A 23732-nucleotide genomic window follows, 5' to 3' on the forward strand; every position below is an offset into this window, starting at 1 on the left:
GAAACATTGATCAATATATTTGACTTGCATTGATGTTTTTAACGATGGCAGTGTACAAAATGTAATAAACATGATGGATTGATTGTTTTCTTAAGAAACCAATCAATCAATCAATCAATCAATCAGTCTCCTAAAGCCTAAACATAATCCTAAATCTGTTGTGTGTTTTAATGCGAATGTGAAGAACTTTGGTTTTGTCCGAGACCAGAAAAGTTCTTCAGGAAACCTGAGGTAGATAGTGACATTTACTCAGTCACATTTACTAAAGTAACTTTTAGAGAGGGAAAAGTACTTTTAGGAGTACCTTTTACTTTTACTTCGTGAACATTGTTGTGAAGTATCGCTACTCTGACTTGAGTAAAACTAGTTACTCTGAATGAAAGAAACATGTTTTAAAGAAAACTTCCCCACCTACAGTTTATTTCAAAGTGAGACGTCTTGTTCATACAAAACCTGCAGATATGTTCTAAGCAGAACTCCTCAGGCGTCGTAGTTTCAGCTTCATCTGGTTCAAATTGTGTAAAATTCTCCCATTAAGCTACTTTTGCTATCAGTCCTGCACTGTATTGATGTTAAGTGGAGCAGAAAGAGCTTCAAGTATTTATTCAGCTGTAGATGGGTCCTCTGCACACACTAAATGAATGATATACATATATATATATATATATATATATATATATATATATATATATATATATATATATACTTTATGCAATAAAATGCTTATTTAGAAAAAAGATTTGAATTATTTGCATTATTAAAAATCTTTAAATGTTTTAATGGTTTGGAGTCTTTTTTATGTATTCTGATTGGTTCTTATTTTATGTGATTTGGTCTTTGAGTCAGCAATAAAATCTACCTAATATTGTATAAAGCAAGGATAAGATTAATCTCAGAAATTTTCTAGAAAAAAAACAGAAAACTTCTGAAATTAAAAAGTCAAAAATTTGATTGAAAAAAAGCTTGTTTTTGGATTAATCTCAGACATGTTCTAGGAATTTCTTTTACATATTTTTGAGTTTGAAAAGTTGAATAATTTCTAAAAAAGAAGTTACATTTTAAGAAATTACTCTGAGAAATTTCGCAAAAAAAAAAAAAATAAAAAAAATGGGGAAGAAAACATCAAAGATTTTCTAGAAAAATAAAATCAGAAATTTTCAATTCACAGACATTTTCCAGAAGAAAAAAGAAATTTGAGTTTGAAATGTCAAAACTGAAAAAAAGAAAAATCGGCAATTACCAATACCCAATTACTCGACTAATTATCAACATAATTAATTACTAAAATGATCGTTAGCTGAAGCCCTAAAACACGTTTTGCTGCTCTTTTTTAACTTTAATGAAATAATCGCAGAATAAAAAGACAACAAGCTTAGATTAGTTCAAATGAATGAATGAATGTTTAATTATTCACAACAAAAAGAGATAAGATTTTAAACAATCTACATATTTTTTTATTATCAGAAGATGATTTCAGTCCATCTGAATGTCATTACCCTCAGAATAATATAAATCCTCAACCAAGCTAATATATTTTTTTCTTGTGCTTCTTCTAAAACACTGTAATCACTTTTACCGTCAGAGCCCGGCGGGCCGGTATAAGTCCTCGGTGTGATCGCTCTTCATCAGGAGGATATGAAACCATTCTGGGGTTTTTTCACCCGGCAGGCGAAGAAGAAACATTGATGAGTTCACTCAAAGCCCACAGAAAACAACAAGGCTCCGCGTGTGGCGAGAAAGACTCAACTAAAGCACGTGATCCAGATGGAAACACTGCCGCGCCGGCGCAGTGGCGCCACCATGCGGTGGGAGCGTTCACCACCTCATGGTTGCCAGATAAGACGTGTTTTAAGACTGATTGTTCCACGTGAGATTTTTCCTGCTTACGTCACATCAATAGACGAGCGTATGTTGACGTTGGAGTGCCGCAGGCTCTTCTGGAGTCATCCCAGGTTCCGTGAAATATTATGACTGAAAAATTAACTCTGATTAAATGATTACGACGGTTTATGAGGGCCGCTGCAGATAGAAAAATACCAAGGAGTAAAATCTAAGAAATTTTAGAGATTAATCTCAGAAAATTTCCAGAAAAAAAACAAACTATTTCTGAGCTTGACACGTCAAATGTTTTCTAGAAAGAAAAATCCCGGAAATTTTGAGATCAATCTAACAAATTAAAAACAAACCAAACAAACAAAAAAAAAATCTTCTGACTATGAAAAGTCATAACATTTTTAGATTAATCTTCCCATTTTTCTGGAAATTTTCTGAGATTAATCTGAAAATGTCCATGTTTTTCTGAAAAATCTTTAAGTTTGAAGTAAAAAAAATTCTAGAAAAAAAAGAGTAAATTGAGATAAATCTCATTTTCCAAAGAAAACAGAAATTAATGAGTTTGAAAAATCAAATGTTTTCTAGAAAATAAATTCTGAAATTTTCAGATTAATCTTCAGAAAATTTTTTACTTTTGGAATTTTTCTGATTAATCCCAGGAACTTTTTTCTATTTGCAAATTTTAGAAATGTTCAAACTCAAATTTCCACGTTTTTTTGTTCTAGAAAATTTTTGAGATTAATCTGAAAATTTCAGTTTTCTGGTGAAAATGTACTCCCCCCCCATCTATAGTAGCTCTAGTACACCGTTGTATAAGACAGATCACTCTTTGATGCACAATGCTTCCATTTTGCTTTTAATGAAGCGTTACAAAGACTACCTTACAAAATCACTCGTCAATAACTTGGAATTTCTCAGCACTGCCTTTTTGTGCTTTTGATGGTCTAAGGCAGGAGTGTCGAACTCATTTTCATGTTGGGCAATACCAAGATCATGAATGTTCTTCTAAAAATTAAATATTTATCGTCTTTTCACATTAGCTGCGTTTCCATTACAAATGTCCGCAAAGATTTTTCTATTTTCCACTAGAAGAAACACAATTTTGTAATTGCGGTGTTTCCATTAAATAAAAAAACGCAATTAAAGTCACGTGAATAAGTTTGTTGACACAATAAGTCAATAAAAATGCCACACTAATATCCTCCAACTGTTTCCTGTCGTTTTATTCTTCGTGGTTTGCGCCCGGCGTTGTTGATCATGTGACTCGTGTGATGCGAAAAAACTTTTTCCATTGAAGTTTTGATAAATAAACCAATTTCAAAATGGCCGAAAACCATATCATCCCAGCGCCAAATGAGTTTTTTCAAAATTGCTGCGCTTCCATTAAGCAAATTAATTTTTGAAATGTCAAACTGCTGAATTACACGGTCAACAGAAACGCAGCTACTGATCAGTCCCTCCAGTATTTCATGATTGATTTTTTATTCTTTTACAATCAAAGTTTCTGATTGTGTGGTGCTAAATCAGAAATATCTGAAAAGGATCTTTACAGTATTTGCATTTACATATGCAACTTTTTGTTTCTCGTCTTATTGATCACAGACTACATCAAGTGAGGCTGAGGCGGTCAAAAGAAGAAATGCTGCCACCTGCAGGTGGGAGTTGGTCATTTAAACCCAAACGATTCTGACCATTTTTTGTTGACTCAAAATGCGGGGATGTGTTAAGATTATGTGATGTGAATTTTCATGAAAAACCAGAGAGACTTATTGATGTAATATGGTGCCTGGTGTCTAGACGGCCACATGAAAAGCTAAGGCGGGCAAGACTTGGCCCCCGGACCTTGAGTTTGATACACGTGGTCCAAGTAGACCGTTAACATTTCGCCACACCATGATCCTTACATTCACTGTGCTGGATGGTTTAAACCACGTCCAGTCAACACATGAGGGCCAAAGTAAAGTCAGAACGTATTTACAACAAAACCAACCCACTGTGGTTCTGTTGAAGCGTTTTCCCTTTGATTAGTCGGTACCTGATCACCCACCAACATCACTCCCATCACAAGCAAGTTTCGATCACCTTGTCTGGTCAGAAGTTCAGTTTGATCTCTTTAAGATCAGTTTTGTTCCTTCATCCATGACAAAAGTCAGCGTTAAGGTGTTCATTATTGTTTTATTGGGGATCTAAAACTGAAACTCAGGGAGGAAGTTTGTGCAAAATGCCAGAACCCCAAGGCGTGTAAAAACCACATCATCAGTACTGAGACCACTCGTTTGGTTCAGGAGTACTAATTTGTTTTGTTCTGACGTCAAACAGAAATGTTATAGTTTAGCGATTCCTGAAGATGGATCCAAACAGATCAGAGGGAATGTGGGGCGTTTTCACACATTAGCTTCGCAGAACGGTTCTGAATCGAATGTGAACAGTGGTGAAACACAGTGCAAAGTTAAACAGTACTCAGAACTAGATCCTTGGCAGAGAAAATTTCATCCAGATATCCAAAAGAACAAACAAGTAGTTTTGGAAGGGGGTGCACCAATAAACTTAGTAACTTTTCAGATAAAAAAAAAATAAAAAATTGGTATTGGCAGGTCAGGCTTTTTAAAGATTCATGATCAGCTGAAAAACTTGCAATCGGTGCACCACCAGGCTTCACGAAACTTCACGTTTTGCTAACAAATAGCCTGTGGTTGGATTCAGTGTCTTGTGTTGGCGGGCTTTGATAAAAATATTCCTTCTAAATTTTATTCAGTCTAATTGTCATGAGCTGGTAGGAGATTTCCAAGGGTAGCTATCATTGTATTTATATAAGAATTACATCTAAAAATGTATAGTATGATAGAGCTGCAATTACTGAAAACAATATTTGATTTAAGCAAAAATACAGATTATAGTTATGAGGTATTTTTAAAACCTTGGATTATTTTAAATCCAGCAACAAACCAATTAACTCGCCTGTGAAAATTTTCCCCAATGGAAAATTACTTTCAGGTTTATCCAAGTCCTCACAATGTGAACTGTGTGGCCAGTGGGGGGCGCTATAGGACAAAGTACACTGTAATAAACAGCAATTGTCTCCCAACTGTTGACAAATCCTGGGGGGACGTAAACACAAAATAATCCTTTCTTTCAAAGAGGTTAAATTGGCACAGTTTTCCATGATTTTGGAAAATCAGCAATCAGTAGATACTTAGATATGAAACCGATTTTATCCCCAATCAAACCGAGTCTACGAGGCAAACGCCCTTAAAGATCCGTGATCGGCCAGAAAACTGAAATCGGTGCTCATCTAGCTAAACAAGAAAAAAGTTGCTCAGGAAATTTTACTGTCATCATCTTTCATTAATATATTTAAGAGTTTTCCCCCCCCCATAAAAACAGTAACAGCTGAAAACTCAAAATTAATGGCGTGGATAGTTTTAAACATGCAGATGAAGAACGTCGCCAACCTGCAGGTCAAAGGAAATTAAGCTTCTTTGGTTTCTAAGAACAGAAAGTGGGACTGATTCCTGAAAGCTCCTCAGAACAAAAGCTATTTGCATGAAGGCGTTCACCCGCCACCGGGAGAGCCAATCAAACGGCAGAACGAGCCGAAGCTGCATCAAAACCCAGACGACTTAATAAAGAAACCATGCTTCGCTTTAGCCACAACTCCGTCTGTATTCAGCCTCCTAAGACGCTCCGATCACAAGCAGTTTACTAATAAATATGGGTGTGAAGCAGACAGACAGCTGGTTTACATTGTTTGTAGTGTTACGACGACTCATCGTTGCCATGAAAGTGACGGAGAGGCGGGGGGGGACAGTACATCACTTCAACAGGGAGAAAGACGACACAAACGAGTGCTTGAACACATCAAAGCAATGCAACAACCTGAGACTAGTGTGGTGAAGGGAGGGAGGGACAGAGGAAGGGAGGGGCAGATACTTCAGACTGGTTTAATGAAATAGTGCAACAAAGTTAAGTAAAGCAAGAGACCTCTGGAGGGTGAGACTGTGTGTGAAAGAAGGAAGAAGCAGGGGAAAAAAAGCAAGAGAGAAGAGGGAGAGAAAGGAAGAAAGTGTTGGGAACTGCACTGCAAAAACACACAAAATAATCTAACCAAGTGTTTTTGGTTTAGTTTTTAGTCCAAGTATATTGAGGAAAAAAAGACAAGACTAAGTTACAAGTAACTTTTTATCAAGATATGGCAGCTTGTTTTAAAGCTGTGGTATGCAACTTTTATAAAAATTATTTTTTGTGTGTATTTGTTGAAACTGTCAGTATATAGTGACAGTATAAGACAGATAAAGTGTGAAAAAAAATGCTGTCTAGAAACAACCAATCAGAATAAGGAGGAGGGTTGTAGTGCTGTCAATCACCTCATTTGCCGTCTGCTACACTGCAGCTAGCATAGCCTGCGGTGAATGCTAAGGCTAGTTAGCGTAGCCACTGATAACAGCGGACAAAGGGTTTCTCTGTAACAGCAAGCAAGATTGACAACAGTAAGACCCGCCTCCTGACTCTGATTGGTTGTTTTTGCTAAGGAGTGGTGCATTTCTTCAGACAGCTCAGGTAGAAGGTGGAGGAGGTTGATCTTTTCACACATACACTGTCACAACATGGTGACAACTTCAACAAATATGTGAAAAACTTTTTTCTTATTATAAAAGTTACATACTGTAGCTATACGTCAATAATCCCTTTATCTTGATGAATAAGTATTGGTTGCACTGGCTGATTATTTCACTTAGGAGAAAAATGTCTTCACTGCAAAAACAAAATCCTAGTTTCTAGTTCATAATATACAAAATTAACTTGCAAGTAACTTTTCAGCAAGATAAGTTAATAATTCCTTAATATTGATAAAAAAAAAATACTGGTTCCACCGGCAGATTATGTCACATATAACATGGGGAAAACGTTTTATCAGTAAAATAATCTGCTGATGGAATTAGAAAATTATTGTCTTAAACCAAGACAATAATCTACATGTTGCTGAAAAGTTACTAGTAAGTTGGTTCTGTCCAATTTCAAGTGTAATAAGATATTTGCACTAAAAGACCAAAAACTAATAGACCAAAAATACTTAGTAAGACTTTATGTTTTTGCAGTGTTGTTATAAGTGGAACAATCTTCCAGTGAAACTATCAATATTAAGAAAGTATTCACTTAAAACAAGTAAGGGTGCAGTAAACTGGCCCTGATTTCCTTAATTCTGGGCTGACGCACGCATGTGAAGCTGATCTTATCTACCTCAGTAAAGGTCTAAAAATCAGCCTCTGTCCTCTTCTGCTCTGCCTTTAGAGGGGTTTAACAACATTTCAGACAAAAAAAATGGTATTAGCCAAATTCTGAATTGGCAGGTCAGGACTGATGATCTGCCAGAAAACTGCAGTCGGTGCAGTTTTCTGGCAGATTGTTTCACTTATAAGTGAAACAATCTGCCAGTTGAACGTCTTTAAATCAATAAAGGCATACTTAAAGCAACATGCTGTAAGTACGTTACTTACAGCATGTTTACTGGGAAGTTATTTGTAAGTTAGCGTTGTCTTATTTTAAGCGTATTAAGATATTTGCAGTAGAAACTACATCAGAAATACTTGGAGAGGTTCAGTGTTTCTGCGGTGTGAGGCCGATCAGCAGCAGCGCTTTCAGGAGTACGGCTGGGGAACGCCATACCCGGCTCTGTACATGGGCTTCCCCGTTGGAGACTGAGAACTGGAATACGCCGGCGCGGCCGGGTAGCTGTAGCCGCCGTAGCTGTAGGAGGCCGGGTACGGCGCCGGGCCGCCGGCGGGGGGGTGGCTGGGGGTGTACTGACCGAACGCAGAGCCGGGGTGCGGGGCAGGAAATGGGTGCTGGGTCGGATATGGGCAGGTGACAGAGGAAGGCGGCCCGAATGCTGGTCTGGGCCCGGAGTAGCCTGCGGCCGGGGTGAAAGACGAGCCAGAGCTCGGGTATGGAGTGAACTGTGGCGGCGGATTGTTTGGGATCGGCCCCGCCGCTGCCACTACAGCAGGTGGGTTGGGAGGGGAAACGGGGTACGGGCTGTACGGAAGCCCAGAGGCTCCAACTGCAGAAGACGAGGCCGACTGAGAGGAGTTTTGGTAGCTGGAGGATGGCGGGTTGGAGTTCGGCTGCGGCAGATTCGTCGTCGTCACTGTTGTCGTCGGTAGGTTCCATGAGGCTGCCGTGGCGACGGGGTTCGGGGCAACGCCGGCTGATGATGTCATGGCGGTCGGGTTGCTCTTGTCCCTCTGTCGCAGGATTTCTTGGAGTTTCTCTATCTGCACGCGTCTTTTGTGGGCGAGCGAGCGCAGGAGGAGGAAACGCTCGAAGAAGGAGTCCAAGGACAGAGAGCCTTCCAGGAAGTCATCGGCCAGAGCCTGGACACACACATGGTGAAACACGCATCATCTACCGCCAACAGGAGAAACACACAGGGCTGAGCAGCGTGGCTTACAAATAAAATCTAAAATTATTTTCATACCAGATCTGATTTCAGTTTGCTCTGAATTGTGTATTTTGTTTTCCAAAACAACATTACAACAGCAAATTAGCCCTAAAAACCCAACTGTAGATAAAAATAAGAGAAAAACAACAACAAAAAAGATTTGCAATCTTAAGTCCCCCCGCGCCAGCTTCCTTGCTTTTATTTCTAAAAAATATATTACAAATGACAGGAAATGTTTTCAAAAAGAGGCTTTTAATTCAGTCTATGGGTTCTAATTAATTCAACTTCTATGAGTTGTATGACGCAGCATCAGGGCCAGATAAGACCTGAATGGCAAAATAAGCATTTTATACCAGTTAATATTGATAATTATTGATTAGTTTTTTGTTTTAAATATCTGAAATACTGCCAAACTGAACTTTGAACTGTTATCATTTTCAACTCTTACTCCACAACTTTGTTTTTTTCTTTTTAAACTGTTAAGAGGCACTGTGAGAAAACCTTAAAACTGCTGCTGCGTCAATTACTCCACAGGTTGTTGCTAGGTTACCAAAGAATGAGTGAGTTGCTAGGTAACCGAAGAGTGAGTGAGTGAGTGAGTTAGTTAGTTGAAACCACCAATTTTGTTTTAATTACAAGAACGTAATCATAGTATTAGCAGAATAAAGTTTAAAAACAGTTTAAATAAAGACAGGTCTGGTATGAAAAAAATCTGATTATATTTTAAGTCATAGTCTATTACATAAAATCTAATTTCTATTTTTAACAAAGCAATATGTGAAAAATATTGTATAAAATACATCTATAATGCCCTGTATTATACATTTTAATTAGACATGCGAGTAAAAACTCACCTGTTTAGAGTTACTTTTGAAAAATTGGTAGTGAAACATTAATCAGCAACTTTGTGTTTAAGGCACTTTGAACTGCCTTGCTACTGAAATGTGCTATACAGGTAAACCTGATTAATTAGTTGATTGATTGATGTGTTGGGCGGCTGAACACTAACCTCTGACTCAGACTCTGTTTTTTCACTTTCCGTTTGTAGTCTTGAGAAGAACGCCTCTGGAGAGACCTGACCCACCATCCCATCTGTGTGGACAGATAAGAAACAATACCTTAAGATAAAAAAAAAAACGTACCTAGCTCGTTTACAGAACAGCAGAGAACGTGAAAAACTGGTTGTGTTCATCTGGATAATAATCTGCTCAGAATAATGAGACGTGCAGCAAATGACCTACTTCATGACTTTTAAAAAAATTTCCAATGGGAAAACAAGGGAGCAGAGTAAAGTAAATTCATTCAAGCCAATTAAAAAAAAACCTTAAACTGGACTGATCACTTCTTAAAGCTACTGTACACAACTTTTATTAAAAGAATGTTTTTTAATAATTTATGTTGTGACAATATGAGAGAGATAATCTGTAAAAAAAAAATACAAAAATTGAGCTCCTGTGCCTTCTTCCAGTGCTCTCTAGAAACAACCAATCAGAGCAGGGAGGCGGGCCTTAGCACTGTCAATGCTGCAGCTAGCAGAGCTTGACGTGAATGCTAAGGCTAGTTGACACATATGCTGATGACAGCAGATAAATGGTTATCCTGCAGCTGTAAGCTGTTTCTCCACCATTAGGAAATTTAGCAGTGAGAACATGAGGATGATTGACAGCGCTAAGATGCTCTTCTTGGCTCTGATTGGTTGTTTTTGGTCGGGAGCGGTGCATTTCTTCAGACGGCAACGCTAGCTCAGGGAGGAAATGAAGAAGATTTAGCTTTACAGATGATCTGTCTGATATTATACAGTCATGACATGGTGACACTTTTAACAAATATGTAAGGAAAAAATTTTGTATAAAAGTTACATAAGGCACCTTTACCTGAGGCAATATAGACTTTGACTATAAAAAACCTAAAAATAGTTAATCCACATGTCTAAAAATAGCACAATATAAAGGACTAGAAGACAATGGTGAACTGACAGCATTTATTTAAATCTCATTGTGGCTCTAATTTTCCACGTCAGTGTTTCCTGCCGCCCCACCTCTCTGGGAGCAGTGCTGCCTGTAGGTTTCTCTGACGGCCTCCAGCTGAGAGTATCTCGCCACCAGCGCCTCCTTCAGGGACTCCAATCGAGGTTTCATGTCCAGGTTTTGCTCTGCCAGGCTGCGGTTGGCCGCCAGCGCCATCTCTCTCTCCAGCTGGATATTCTGAATCTGAAGAAGGGAAAAAACACAAAATAAATAGGTTTGTTGTGTTTGAGGCATTATAGCACATACACTAGTGTTAAAGACTCAAGTCAAAGTTAGTTAAAGGATTAAAAAGTGAGAAAACACAACAGATGGCGACAAACTGCTGAGACACAGGTAGACAATAACCACAGCACTGTTATGACAACCGGTGATATTTCCTCTTTTGTTCTACAGTCTTCATAATATCTCACACAATGTGTTTTACATTAAAGCGTGCTCACTCCTGTTGGTTTCAACCCTTCAAACACTTTATCAAACTTTTACAACCTCAAAATTTAATGTGCATTCTTGGGATTTAAAGCAACATATCAAAACAAATGGTGCATGATTTTTAAATAGAACGTTTGTTTTTTCTGATGGCTCTAATTAAAATCCAGTCCAACAACAGTCTTAAAGTTCACTTTTGTATAATTTAACCTAAGTATACAAGTCCAAGAAACACAACATGTCAAAAATTTTTACCTTTTGGCCAAAACAGAAAATGTATATGATGGAAAACTAATAAAACATGTCAACCTGAACTTTTTGTCCTCTACAGTGAAATACGGAAGTGGGAGCATCATGATGTGGGGAGGCTGTTATTCAGCAGAAAACTGAGCGGTTGATTAAGAGGAAGGAGGAGCTAAATACAGGGAAAAGTTGAGACTGGGACTCAACCCTGATACTGATACTTCTTAAGATGAAATAATATTGAACATCTTTTCACATTGATGTAATTTGGCCCAATACAAATAAAAACTGATTTGATTTAAATGTTAAAATTATATTTAACCACAACTGTTACCTTGCAGTTCAATTTCTGAGACTTAGAGGCCCACAGAAATAGCTGTGGCGGGCCAGATTTGGCCTGCGGACCTCGAGTTTGACACCCATGCTTTAAATTATAGCATATTTGTGTGTTAGAATGACCTGGTCAAAGTCAAGATCTAGATAGAAAGCTGAAACTTCAGCGAGGTTTGAACCTGGATGTTTACATAGACTCTCATCCAAAGTGAGAATTAGTAAATTTGAGTCTCTGGGTGTTTAGAGCTGCTGGAGACGAACTAGATAAGACGTTCAGCTGAAACTGCAGCAAAAAAAGGGTTGCATTTTACCCTACAGCTGCACAATGATAATACAACATGCAATAATACTGATGAATGTTGCAATAACGACATGGCTCACAGAAAATGAATTAATAATAATCTGCTTAGAGTTCATAGCATAGACACTAGATAATGATTAGTGTATCCAACTACTGCAAAAAAAATAAAAGTTGTTTTGGAAAAAGGAGCAAGGAGCCTCCTCCTTACCTTCTAAAACTTGCTTATGCTGCATCAAACACCAAATTTATTTCATCCACGGTACTTAACTAATTAGCTAACAATTATCACAGTTCTTAAAGTGTATTGTGATAATGACAAATATGTTGCATATTCTGCAGATCTGTTCAACCGTTCTCGGCTTTTGTATAGAATTTTCCAAAACATCATCTTCCTTAAGCTTCACATTATGTAATACTTTGCACTGGTTTATCACATAAAATCAAAATAAAATATACTAATGTTTGTTACTGTAATGTGACTAAATGTTATGCAAAGCACTACATGTCTGCCTAACAGTGTTTCCATACACACAGCTGGTTTATGACTCAAACATAAAAGCTGCCAATGATTTGCTAAAGTCTAAAAGTGCAGCCATTGTCAATATTTCCACCCAGTCATAGAGAAAAGGGGCGTTGTTATTCCAACATCATTAAAAAAATGAGATGTTTTTTTCCTGTCTTAGCCAACTGAGCTGCTCCCTGTCTCTAGGAAAACTTACTCAACAGTAAGTGACTGTAAAAATAAAAATAACCCCTCCAGAACAATCTAGGAAATTTTGATTCAAAATGGGACTTAAAGCTAAACTCAAACTCTCAAAAATCCAAAGAAATAAGAAACATAAATAAATGTTTGCATGTCTGACACAGTGTGAGCTCTGTAAACCTAAAATGTTAAAATGTCCAAGAAAGCTTTCTGTGAAAATCTAAAAGAATCTGATGAAACTTTATTTGGGTTCAGAATCCGAGTGCAGTTAAGATGAATTTAGTGATCAAGCTTCTTAATTCCTCCCTAAGAAGTCCTTGAAATACTAAAATTTCCACTTAATTTTATATTTCCGTCCACCTGATGATGTAATTTTTAAATATTAACTGCTTGATAATTTGATCAACTACTCAGTACTTGAGTAGATTTTTTTTACCAAATACTATTTTACTCGGGTAATTTCTTGGATGGCTACTCTTTACTTTTATTTTGGGTACTCTACCCACCTCTGATTATATCTATCCATAAAAGTCAACAAATCAACACAACTAAGTCTGACAATTTTACCTTTAATGTTCCTGAATTATAATAAACCTATAACTCGCCCGTGAGCTATTTCAAAACATGAGCTAAAGGTAAAGTAACGCTTCCTTTTTTTCTTACCTCGTCAGACTCCTGAGCCATAGACTCCACCCTCTCTGGATTGTCCAGGAGCTCCTGCAGCTCTGATTGGCCCAAATCCTGGAGCTTCTCCATGTGATTGGCTAGGATAGCTGTCCGTCAGAGAGCATACAGGAAGTAAAACGAGGTTAAACCACTGCTTGGAAACAGAAAGTGAACACTTGGAGGCCTCCCATCTGAAATTAATGTCAATTAATATAGTCAATTATAACTGCCTTTTTTTTTTTCTACAGTTTTATTGACAAAAATGAAACACACTAGCTACTTAATAGATGCATTTCGTAATAAACACGCATTATAAATGATTTGGCCACTTATTTAGTAAATATGAGTAAACGGAGAACACCTAAATAGCGACATTCTATAAATAGCTGGCCAGCTGGCGGCTGAGAAATATAACTCAGAACAGTATGTACAGTACACAAGTGGTCGAAGGCCACGGTAAATAAAAACAGATTTTCAGAAGAACAGTAAAAGAAAAGGTGTAAATAAACAGGCACTTACATTATAACAGCAGAAGAAAGTCAGTGCGTCTCTGACTGGTGCTGACATCTAACACCAGATATTTATTTCCCCTGACAAGTGACGCGACACGTCTCCTGGATCTCCGAGAGGGTATCAGCTGAATGAAGGGAAAAAAACGAGACGACGCTGGTTTGTTTTCGGCGCTCTTCGGCCGGCAAGCTAACTAGCTAGCTACCGCCGATGTCCAGTCTCAGCTGAAAGTTCCGCGTTCAGTGAGCTGTTGTTAGGGGGAGCCTGTGAAAAGAAGAGCGGCGTCAACTTCGAGGGAAGCCCGGTGATCTGCCGACCAAACACGAAGCCCCGGGACCAAGTCACCCAGCAACTGATGGCTGGCCAAACTCCCTATAGTCCTGCTAATGATTAGTTGAATCAAAAATATTAACGCAGTGGGGAAAATTTAACCGATAGTTGGCAAAATTGGAAGAAAAATAGGAAAGTTCCACTCTGCTCTGACAGGAACTGCTGCCATTTTTGGAATCCTCCACAGCTGGCGGGGGTGTATTTCAGGAGAAACGATTTTTATTCAGGCGTGTATTGCTGAACTGACAAGATTTTTATGTTTGCCCAAATTTTGAATAATTCTGTTTTGCCCTTTCGTTTGAGTGTAATGTCTTAAGCAGACCACTGACCTCTGGAGAACCCAAAAAACAAAAAGCTCTTTCTGGAAATGGTATACGCCGTGAGATGAGAGGAAACAGTCGCTGGCCAGAGATTCGCGCATGCTCAAATGCTTCTCAATGTAAATTCAAAACAATGGCAAAGCAACTGTCACTTCCATCGGAACAATGTTTGTAAGTTATCGCCCTTTGTTTTAGGAAAATCACAGCTGTGAGCAACAACAAATAGTTTTAAAATATAACAAATACAGAATTTTCAATATCTAAAGCATATATATATATATATATATATATATATATATATATATATATATATATATATATATATATATATATATATATATTTTATTTTATTTTTTATTTTTTATTTTTTTGTTAAAATTTGCCAGTTTCAACAGGTTGGCCAATGAGTGAAACGGCAACCACTTTCAGGTCTTGTTTATGTCATTTAATTAGCTCTACTTCCTTAAGACAATTAAAAGGTATGGTGTTTTGTGAGGGACTTTATCTTTTGTGGTTCCAGTTATGCGAGAATTAATAATAAATAATAAAGACTTTGGTATTCTGATTTAGTAATGTATTTATATTAGTTGTGCTACCACCACGCCACTAGAGGCAGTAGCAGGCCCGAAAAGATGCGAAAAAGGAGCGGATTTAGAAGTACACAGAAAGCAACGGAAATTGTTAAAAACTGTGAGCTGTGCTGAAGTAAATAAAAGAGAGAAGTTCAAATACATGCTGAGAGAGAAACTCATTCCTAAAGATGAAGCTATATCACAGATTTCAAAAGAAAATTAAAACGGCGGGTGGTCTCTCTTTCATCCTCTGAGCTCGGGTCCTCTACCAGAGGCCTGGGAGCTTGAGGGTTCTGCGCAGTATCTTGGCTGAGCCTAGAACTGCACATTTCTGGACTGAGATGTCTGATGTTGTTCCTGGGATTTGTTTTAGTCACTGCTCCAGTTTGGGGGTGACTGCCCCGAGGGCCCCGATGACCACAGGCACCACTGTGGTCTTCACCTTCCAGGCCTTCTCCAGTTCCTCTCTGAGGCCCTGGTATTTCTCCAGTTTCTCATGCTCCTTTTTTCTGATGTTGTGGTCACTTGGTATTGCTACATCCACCACAACAGCTTTCCTCTGTTCTTTATCCACCACCACAATGTCCGGTTGGTTCTAAAGAATATATATATATATATATATATATATATATATATATATATATATATATATATATATATATATATATATATATATATATATATATATATATAATGATGTTGTAAGTGTGCAAGAATTATAGTAAAATAACTGACCAAAATAGAGAAATAAACAGAGAGCTAAATGACAAAACATAGAAAAAGAACAGAGACAAACTAAACTTACAAATGGTCGCACTGACAGTTTTACTGATCCATAATAGATCATATTTAGACAAAATAATTATTTTATGATTTTTATTCAAAGCTACAAAGCATGTAAAATAATCTTTATTAGTTGTATGTAAAATCAGGACACGTTTTGCATGAAAGCAATGCGAAATGCAGTTATAATATCTGCTATAACAATACCCTGCAGGGTTAATACTCAGTTCCAATACATTGATTACATAGTATGTTAGGCATGTGTGTTAGTCATTTTTAAGACTTTTGAAGGCACAGACTGACAAGAAGAAATGCAAAACTACAGTCACAGTGTCGTAGAGCAGCAGTTGAAGAGTTAGGCTCGAGGCATAGTCCTGCAAGGAAAAAAAGGAAAACATTACATAAACACTGCACGGATAACAGAGGTGGGCAGAATATCCAAAAAGTGTACACTCAAATAAAAATAGCACTACTTCAACATATTTTTATTCAACTAAAAGTAAAAAGTATCTGCCCAAAAAATAACTCAAGAAAGAGTAAAAAAAAAGTCTCAAGTACTGTGTAACTGATCAAATTATCAATCATTAATATTTAAAAATTACATAATCAGAAGAACAAAATATAAAGTTAATTGGAAATATTGATATTTTAAGGAGCAAAATAATAATTTATAGAAGTAACAAAAAATAACAAAATTATGCAAAAGAACATTTTTCCAAATCAGTTTCTTTCAATAAAAAAACTTATGGAAACTTATGGAACTTTAACAACAACTGGAGGTGTGTGTCTGTGTCTGGAAAATTAGGTTAAAACATGTTTGTTTTTCATTCAGTGGGTTGAGAATCTGGAAATTTTACTCTAGTAAGAGTAGAGATACTTCATAATAAAATTACTCAAGTAAAAGTGAAAAGTACAGCATAGTAAAAAATACTCCTAAAAGTAATGTTTTTCCCAAAAAATGTACTCAAGTAAATGTAATTGAGTAAATGTAACTAAGTACAACCCAATTCTGCTACAGAGCAATAATAAACTGTATGGGAGTAGCATTTTATATGAATTAAGACGTGGTTTATGAATGGCAAAAGTTAAAACAAAAATAACAGAGTAAAAGAAAAGTGGGGAAATGATCAGGAGAGACTGACCTCTAGTAAACCCGGAAGACATCTGTAGTAAATGTGTTCACATGACTCCCTGTTTTTAGCCGTGTTGAAGACGTAGATATAAATGCCGAAGCCCAACAGCGACCCCAGCAGACCAAGTAAATTACTGCAAGCACAGCCACGGAGCTGGGGAGAAAACAAAATAGAATGAGTTGGGAAGTAACTAGTTACATTTACTCAATTAAATTTACTTGAATAACTTCTTTGAAAACAATTTACTTATAGGAGTATTTTTGCTACACTGCACTTTTACTTGAGTAATTTTACTATGAAGCATTGCTACTCTTAGGTGGGTAATTTCTTATAGGGCTACTTTTTAATTTTACTGTAATAAAAATATGTTTAAATATTTCTACTCTTACCTGTGTAAACTTTATGTTTTTTTTACCCACTGAACAAAAAAGAAACATGCTTTAACCAAAATGTTTTTATTCAAAGAAAATGATTTGGAAAATTTTTCTTTTGCCTGATTTTGTTATTTTATTTGTTACTTATATGAACTTTTTCATTTTTGTCCTTGAAGTACCAAAATTTCTACTTAACTTTATATTTTGGTCCATCTGATGATGTAATTTCTAAATATTAAATGATTGATAATTTGATCAGTTATTGAGTACTTGAGTAGACTTTTTACCAAATACTGTTTTACTCTTACTTTAGTATTTTCTTGGACTGCTACTTTTTACTCTTACTTGAGTAAAAATATGATGGAGAGCTACTCCCACGTGAGTAAAACTTATGGCTGCTCTACTCTGGTACAGATCATATTCTAACATTCTAAAATTTAATTTTATGATGTAGTTTAGTTAATGTTTTTTGATACATTCTATGAAATTTAGAGCTTTTCTGTGAAAAAGTACATGCAGATAATAACTTTGTTTCAGAATAACTCTTTTCTAATCACCAGTAGTTTGTTTGGGTTCTTCTGGCTGGCCATTGCAAGGGATCCCCCGGTTATAATCTGCAATTCAAACAAAAACACAATGCTTACTTTAAAAAAAAAAAATCAAAATTATTAAACTGATAAATTAATGCGGTGATATTTTATAAAGTCAGCAATTAGACATTACTTTTTCATAGTTATTTAAAGCAACATTAAATGGCCTCCATGATTTAAAATGAGTTTGCTAAACCTTGATATAAGGCAGGCCAAGAATTTCATCATTGATGTACTTACAACTACTCCCAACACCAAAGGCACTATGAAGAAGAACTTGGGCAACATCTGATCACTCTGGACGAGTGAGACACATAGCAGCAGCTGGAAAGCTCCAAGTAGGATGGTCACCACCTGTAGATACACACAACTCACTGACAAACTCATTTTATAACACTTACAGTGGAAATAAAAACTAAAATGCCAGGTATATGAGGTAAGAAAATAAGACCATGATAATTTTTGTAGATTTTAATGTGACATGTATCCTGCACAGTTCAGCAAAAATCTGGTTGTGGTGTGGGAAAAAAAGTGAAACTTCCTGAATGTATAAGTGTGCATAACCTTAAACTAAAACTGAGCTGAAGCAGTTCTTGATTGTCCAGTTAATTTGTCTGGAAAGTCCAGTTCGCGTGAAGATAAACTCTGATGGAATTCGAATACATAACAGAACCATGGACTGCTCCAAAAGCAGGAAGTGGGCTAAAGCACAGGGCATTCTGGGTAAATACAACCAAAAACAAACGTTCGAGTTTAGCAGTAGAGGAATAATTTTCTCGTAGTCTTTTACCAGAGACAAAAATAAATTCTACAACCGCTAAAATTTGATGCTAATCCATTTTTGTTTAAGTTTCATGAAGGAGGAAGTTGCGCTCAGTATCTTCTTCAGAACGGAACGGAACAAGAAGAAGATACCGAGCTGTTTCCTTCTGTAGTTCTTGGTGCAGCGCCCCCTGAGGCGAGAAGGGAAACAGGTTTTTCAAATGGTTCCAATGAACAGGTTTTCCCAAACGGTTAGGTTGATTTGACACAATGGAGTGTAAAAGAGAACAAATATCGCAATCTTAGTTGTCAATCAAACCGAGTCTACCGGACCGTCAGGTGTGAAAACTACCTTCCTCTTCACATTTAAAACTCAGCTAATCTTTATTAGAAATTCTTAGAGCCCATTCAGTGTTACTGTCTAACTGTGATGAGCTTCCTTAAACAGTTCTGGTTCCTTCTTTTTCTGATTTATATAAAAAAACATTTAGTTTAGTAATGTCAATGTTATTTCATATCTTTTCTAATTATCCAAGACTTTTAGTGTGTCAAATTAATGCAAAAACACTTTTCATGACTGATGCCTTTGTACAAATAAGTCACTTTAACCTTTATGACCTCTCTATAAAATATGGCTGAAGCTAAAGTGTGCAAATGAGCAAATTTTAAGCAAGTCAGCTTAACTTTATGAATGCTAAATTAACTACAATAATAATTGTACAGAATATGTCACATTAAAGGAGTAAAAAAAGGTCACAAAATGACTAATATTGTTTTTTTTGTATATCGTAAAGAGACATTTAACATGGAGTTGTCTTTATTCTTAAATTCAAACAAAGCAGAAGTGATTGTGTTCTTGTCTCACCGCAACAGTTTCAACGTCAAACCAGGAGGAGAAATGACGCCACGTGAATTCAAAAGGCGATTCTTCCCTTTCAAGAGCCATGTTACTGTTAACAGAATAAAAAAAACCTGATTTAATAGTGAACATTACTTCACTATGCACATATATAAAGCAATAGTGCTTAAAGTACAAAGATGAGAACTCAAATAATACAGGAATAATAGAAGAATGGAATAGAAATATCTGTTATGGTCCCACAAAGCGGAAATTCAGATGTAACAGCAGCAAAATAACAGGAGATTCAGGCTTGTAGATTCACACAAGGATAAAAAAGTATAAGAATATTTAAAAACAAAATTTAAAATAATATACTGTACAGTACAGTATATTTTACAACCTAAAATACTGTGCAGTTATCAAAAACAGCACACTCCAATTTAAAGGTATGTGCATCATATAGGATAATTTTAAAAAAATGTAGGAAACATACATGTTTATGTGTGTGTACTTGTATATTAAAAACAAAACTGTGCAAACAACAGAGATGTTCAAATACAGACAAAAATGTTATTAAAAATTATTAAAACTGCAAATAATGGCAGGGATGTTTTGAATTTATTGGGAAAAAGCAATAAAATAAATATTGGTGTGATGCCAATGAAGGCTTTTCTACGGATTGTTTGGGAATAAAATAATTTTCAAAATCTAATTTTTTGTCAGCTCACTGACAGCTTGTTGCTAAATCCATAATCTCACAATTAAAATTGAAAACGTCAGATTCTGAGTAACATGCTCAATATCAACAAGGGGGAAATGACAGGAAGAGAATATCTCCAATAAATAATAATACACTTTTTTTAAACAGGGACAATGTATAGCACTATTTGATGCACTGTACCAAATTACAGCATAAGCTAATTCTCATCTGCAGTCCCATTGACTTTTTTCGTTAAGTTACGAAACAAAATACTCATATCAGAGCATTTTTAATAAACCATATCTTAACAGAAAAAAGACTTATAACACAGAAGCTGGTTGTGTTTTTGAGTTGACTCCTGTTCAATCATTAACGCTTCTGTTTTCTAAGGATGTTAGGTCGAACTCAGAAGAGTCTGGAACCGGAAAAGAGAGTAAAAAGGAAGTGAGAGTGTCTATTAAGCATGTTATTTCATCAGAACCACATGTCACAATCCTCCAAGGAAACAGAGGAATGCTGTGGGGTAAGAAGCAGATGTGTTGTGACGACAAAGCGAAGTGTGTGTGTGCGTGTGTGTGTGTGTGTGTGTGTGAGGCTGGGGACTCTGAAAGGCAGAGAAACTGTATTGACAAGGAAGTTCTTCATGGCAGAAACATCTCAGAAGGTCCAGTGGATGAACCGGGAACATCTTGTTCTAAAGCAGCCGACAAGCAGAACAACCTTTCTATTGTCCTACACTGAAGAAAAAAACAAAATATTTTTGGGTTGGTTTCTAGTGAAAATATATTAGTACATTTGAAATAAGACCAAACTGACTTAAAAGTAACTTTTCAGCAAGATATAAGAGCTTGTCCTACTGGCAGATTATTTAATCTCGAGAAATAATCTGCCAATAGAATCAATATTGAGGAATTATTGACTTAAAACAAGCTCTTTCACCTTACTGAATAGTTACTTTTAAATTAGTTTTGTCTCATTTCATGTTTACTAAGATATTTGCACCAGAAACTAAAACAAAAATACGTGTAAGATTTTCGTTGTTTTGCAGTGTATAGCCTTGAGGCCTTCAGCTACCAATTTAACTTTCTAAGCATTTCCTGTTTGATGCAAGAGTTGTCTTCCATAATAAGATCTTGCTTTGTAATTTATTTTCCGTCTGTTTCAACCCAGAGAGGGCAAATCTGAACATTTAGCTTTGTAAGGAACACTAACTCAAACTCAGAGTATTCCTAATGTATGTTTGAATGACATTATCTGTCATGATGCACTATTACAATCTACTCTACTTATGAGACCCAATATATTTTGAAAAAAAAAAAAAATTACGCAACTCAAAGCTGAGGCTCCAGGTTCCCGTCTGCGTGTTGATTGTCTGGTTTTTCACTGGTATGTAGAAGTGAAACATGCTGATTTCAGGCAACAGAAGAAACATTTTGTGGGTTTTGTCTTGTATTGTTCGAGGCAGGAGAACTGAACTGCACGTTGCCAAACTACATGCTGCTAGATTTCAGGACGTTCTGATAAATTGTGAAATACTCCTTTAAAATTAGAGGCATTTGCATTTTTTTTGCCTCTTAAATTACTTGTATTAAAACAATAAAATGCAATTAAACTTTTAGTGTATGCTTTTTGATATGTATATAAAAGACATGCACAAAGATGTTGATACGCAGCACCTTGTAGGCATGTATGTCACTGTTGGTCCTGATGTTTCTGGCACAACTTCACCAGCTCCCAAAGTGCATGGATTGTTCCAAAAACAGACATTTTTAATTGAAATGCGTCTTTCCATCATCACTGCAAAAAACTGTGAAAAATCTCAGTACCTTTTAAATTGTGTTTGCTTTCTATTTTTAGAAATCAGCTTTAAGTATTTGTTTTAAGCGATTTGTACGTACATAAGATTAGCTACCAGAGCTATGCAGGTGACTCTGAACTCATCCAAGCACTGAACAGATGCTTAGCACAAATTAATGTGTGGATGTGACATAACTTTAGTGATGGACTCTGACCTGAACCTTTGGAGACACATAAAGACAGTTACAAAGTTGGCCTTCTATCACCTGAAGAACATCTCCAGGATTACAGGACTTTTGTCCCAGCAAGATGTAGAGAAACTCATCCATACATTTATATTCAGTTGCATTGATTATGGCAACAGTCTCCTCACAGGTCTGCCTAAGAAATCAATCATATCCAGAATGCTGCTGCTGGTGTTCTGACTAAAACCAGGAATACAGAGCACACCAGTTCTAAAGTCCTTAATTGGCTCCCCGTAGCTCAGAGAATAGGCTTTGAAATACTATTGTTAGTTTATAAATCACTGAACGGCTCAGCACCACAATACATTAAAGATCTGCTGTTGTCATGGCAACCTTCCAGACCTCTCAGGTCTTCTGGTTCTGCTCTGCATCCCCAGAACCAGAACCAAACATGGAGAAGCAGCATTCAGCTTCTATGCACCACACATCTGAAACAAACTTTCAGAAAACTGCAAAATGGCTGGTGACTGTACGATTTGTTTATGATGTTTTTGTGATGTACAGCACTTTGAACTTGTCGCTGAAATGTTTTATACAATTGAACTTGATTGATTGATAAATTTTAAGATACTGTATTCTATCAATTCATTAAGTTCCAAAGCGTTTAACTGAGTTTGTGTGATCTCTGTATCCACTTTCAGTTCTATACAAAAGAAAATTTTAATCTATACAAGTTTTATAAGTGCTACCCCACCCCCCCACACAATAAGTCAGATATGAAACAATCAGTGACTTTAAAATTCAAAGCCTTTATAAATGACAGACTTATCCTGAAGACCTCATCTCAAGCCTTAGATTTCCAGCTGGACAGCTCTACAGGAAACACTGTTATACTGAAGAAAGTTGTCAAGTGTCTCTACATGTGCATTTGGAAAGTGTAGCATCTTTCCGTCCAATGAATCGATATCAGAACAGCCTGCAGCCTGACAGATGGTCATGCACTGATACATCAAAATCCAGATTTGAACATATTTACAGTAATCTGTAAGCAAAGGTGGTTAGAAACTAAGATTTACTCACATTTACTTGAGTAACTTTTTGAAAAAAATGTTTTTACTTTTACTTAAAACTGATTCTCTACCCACTGCGAGTGACTTCACTGAATGAAAAATAAACAAGTTTTAACCAAAAATTCACCAGACACAAACACACACCTGTTTTTGTTAAAGTTTCATTAACTTTATATTGAAATAAATTGATTTGGAAATTGATTTTGCTTTTGTCTACTTTTGCTATATGCTATTTTAATAGAATTATTTTCATTTTGGTCCATAAAATATTCCACTTAACTTTATATTTTGGTCCATCTGATGATGTGATTTTTAAATATTAAATGATTGATAATATGACCAGTTACTCACTTCAGTAGACTTTCTACCAAATACCTTTTTACTCTTACCTGAGTAATTTCTTGGATGGCTGCTTTTTACTTTTACCACAGTAAAAGTATGTTGAAGTATTGCTACTCTTACTTGCGTAAAGTTTTTGTGTACTCTGTCCACCTCTGGGTGTAAGTATTATGTAGAGTGGAGAGGTGGAGAGTATTCTACATCTGCAACTCTTCATGTTGACATTTTTCATGTCAGCTTCTCGCGTGACACAAACAACACCAACATGCGAGTATCTATATCTAAAACAGGATTATTTACCTTGACGGAGAGACTCCGGTCTGCAGAAACGACCCGGTTCCTGGTTCCCAGATGAACAGTTCACAGTGAACAAGAACCCAAAGACCAAACAAGAAACTAATACGTGGAATGCACAAAACTGGCAGAGGAAACGAAGGAGGGGGAGCTTTACTGGA

The 23732-nt window shown here is 36.5% G+C and overlaps 2 protein-coding genes across 2 annotated transcripts; both read right to left on the reverse strand.

Annotated features, from left to right (window-relative positions):
- Nucleotides 1–1377: 1377 nt before the first annotated feature.
- vps37c (VPS37C subunit of ESCRT-I) lies at nt 1378–14360 on the reverse strand. The gene is made up of 5 exons (XM_014973703.2): nt 13491–14360; nt 12969–13078; nt 10311–10482; nt 9282–9364; nt 1378–8204 (listed from the first exon to the last, which is right to left on the reverse strand). Exons 2-5 carry the CDS (start codon nt 13059–13061, stop codon nt 7470–7472), a joined length of 1083 nt encoding a protein of 360 aa, XP_014829189.2. The 5' UTR covers nt 13062–13078; nt 13491–14360; the 3' UTR covers nt 1378–7469.
- A 1205-nt stretch (nt 14361–15565) lies between these two features.
- Nucleotides 15566–23711, reverse strand: LOC148161195 (uncharacterized). The gene is made up of 6 exons (XM_088006030.1): nt 23578–23711; nt 19211–19295; nt 17824–17937; nt 17551–17607; nt 16629–16772; nt 15566–15860 (listed from the first exon to the last, which is right to left on the reverse strand). The coding sequence occupies exons 2-6, from the start codon at nt 19289–19291 to the stop codon at nt 15753–15755; spliced, it is 504 nt and encodes a 167-aa protein (XP_087862156.1). The 5' UTR covers nt 19292–19295; nt 23578–23711; the 3' UTR covers nt 15566–15752.
- Between the last annotated feature and the right edge of the window lie 21 nt (nt 23712–23732).

This window comes from Poecilia mexicana, unplaced genomic scaffold (genome assembly GCF_051168715.1).
Source record: "Poecilia mexicana isolate PSO_F unplaced genomic scaffold, ASM5116871v1 scaffold_1, whole genome shotgun sequence".
Lineage (NCBI taxonomy): Eukaryota > Metazoa > Chordata > Actinopteri > Cyprinodontiformes > Poeciliidae > Poecilia > Poecilia mexicana.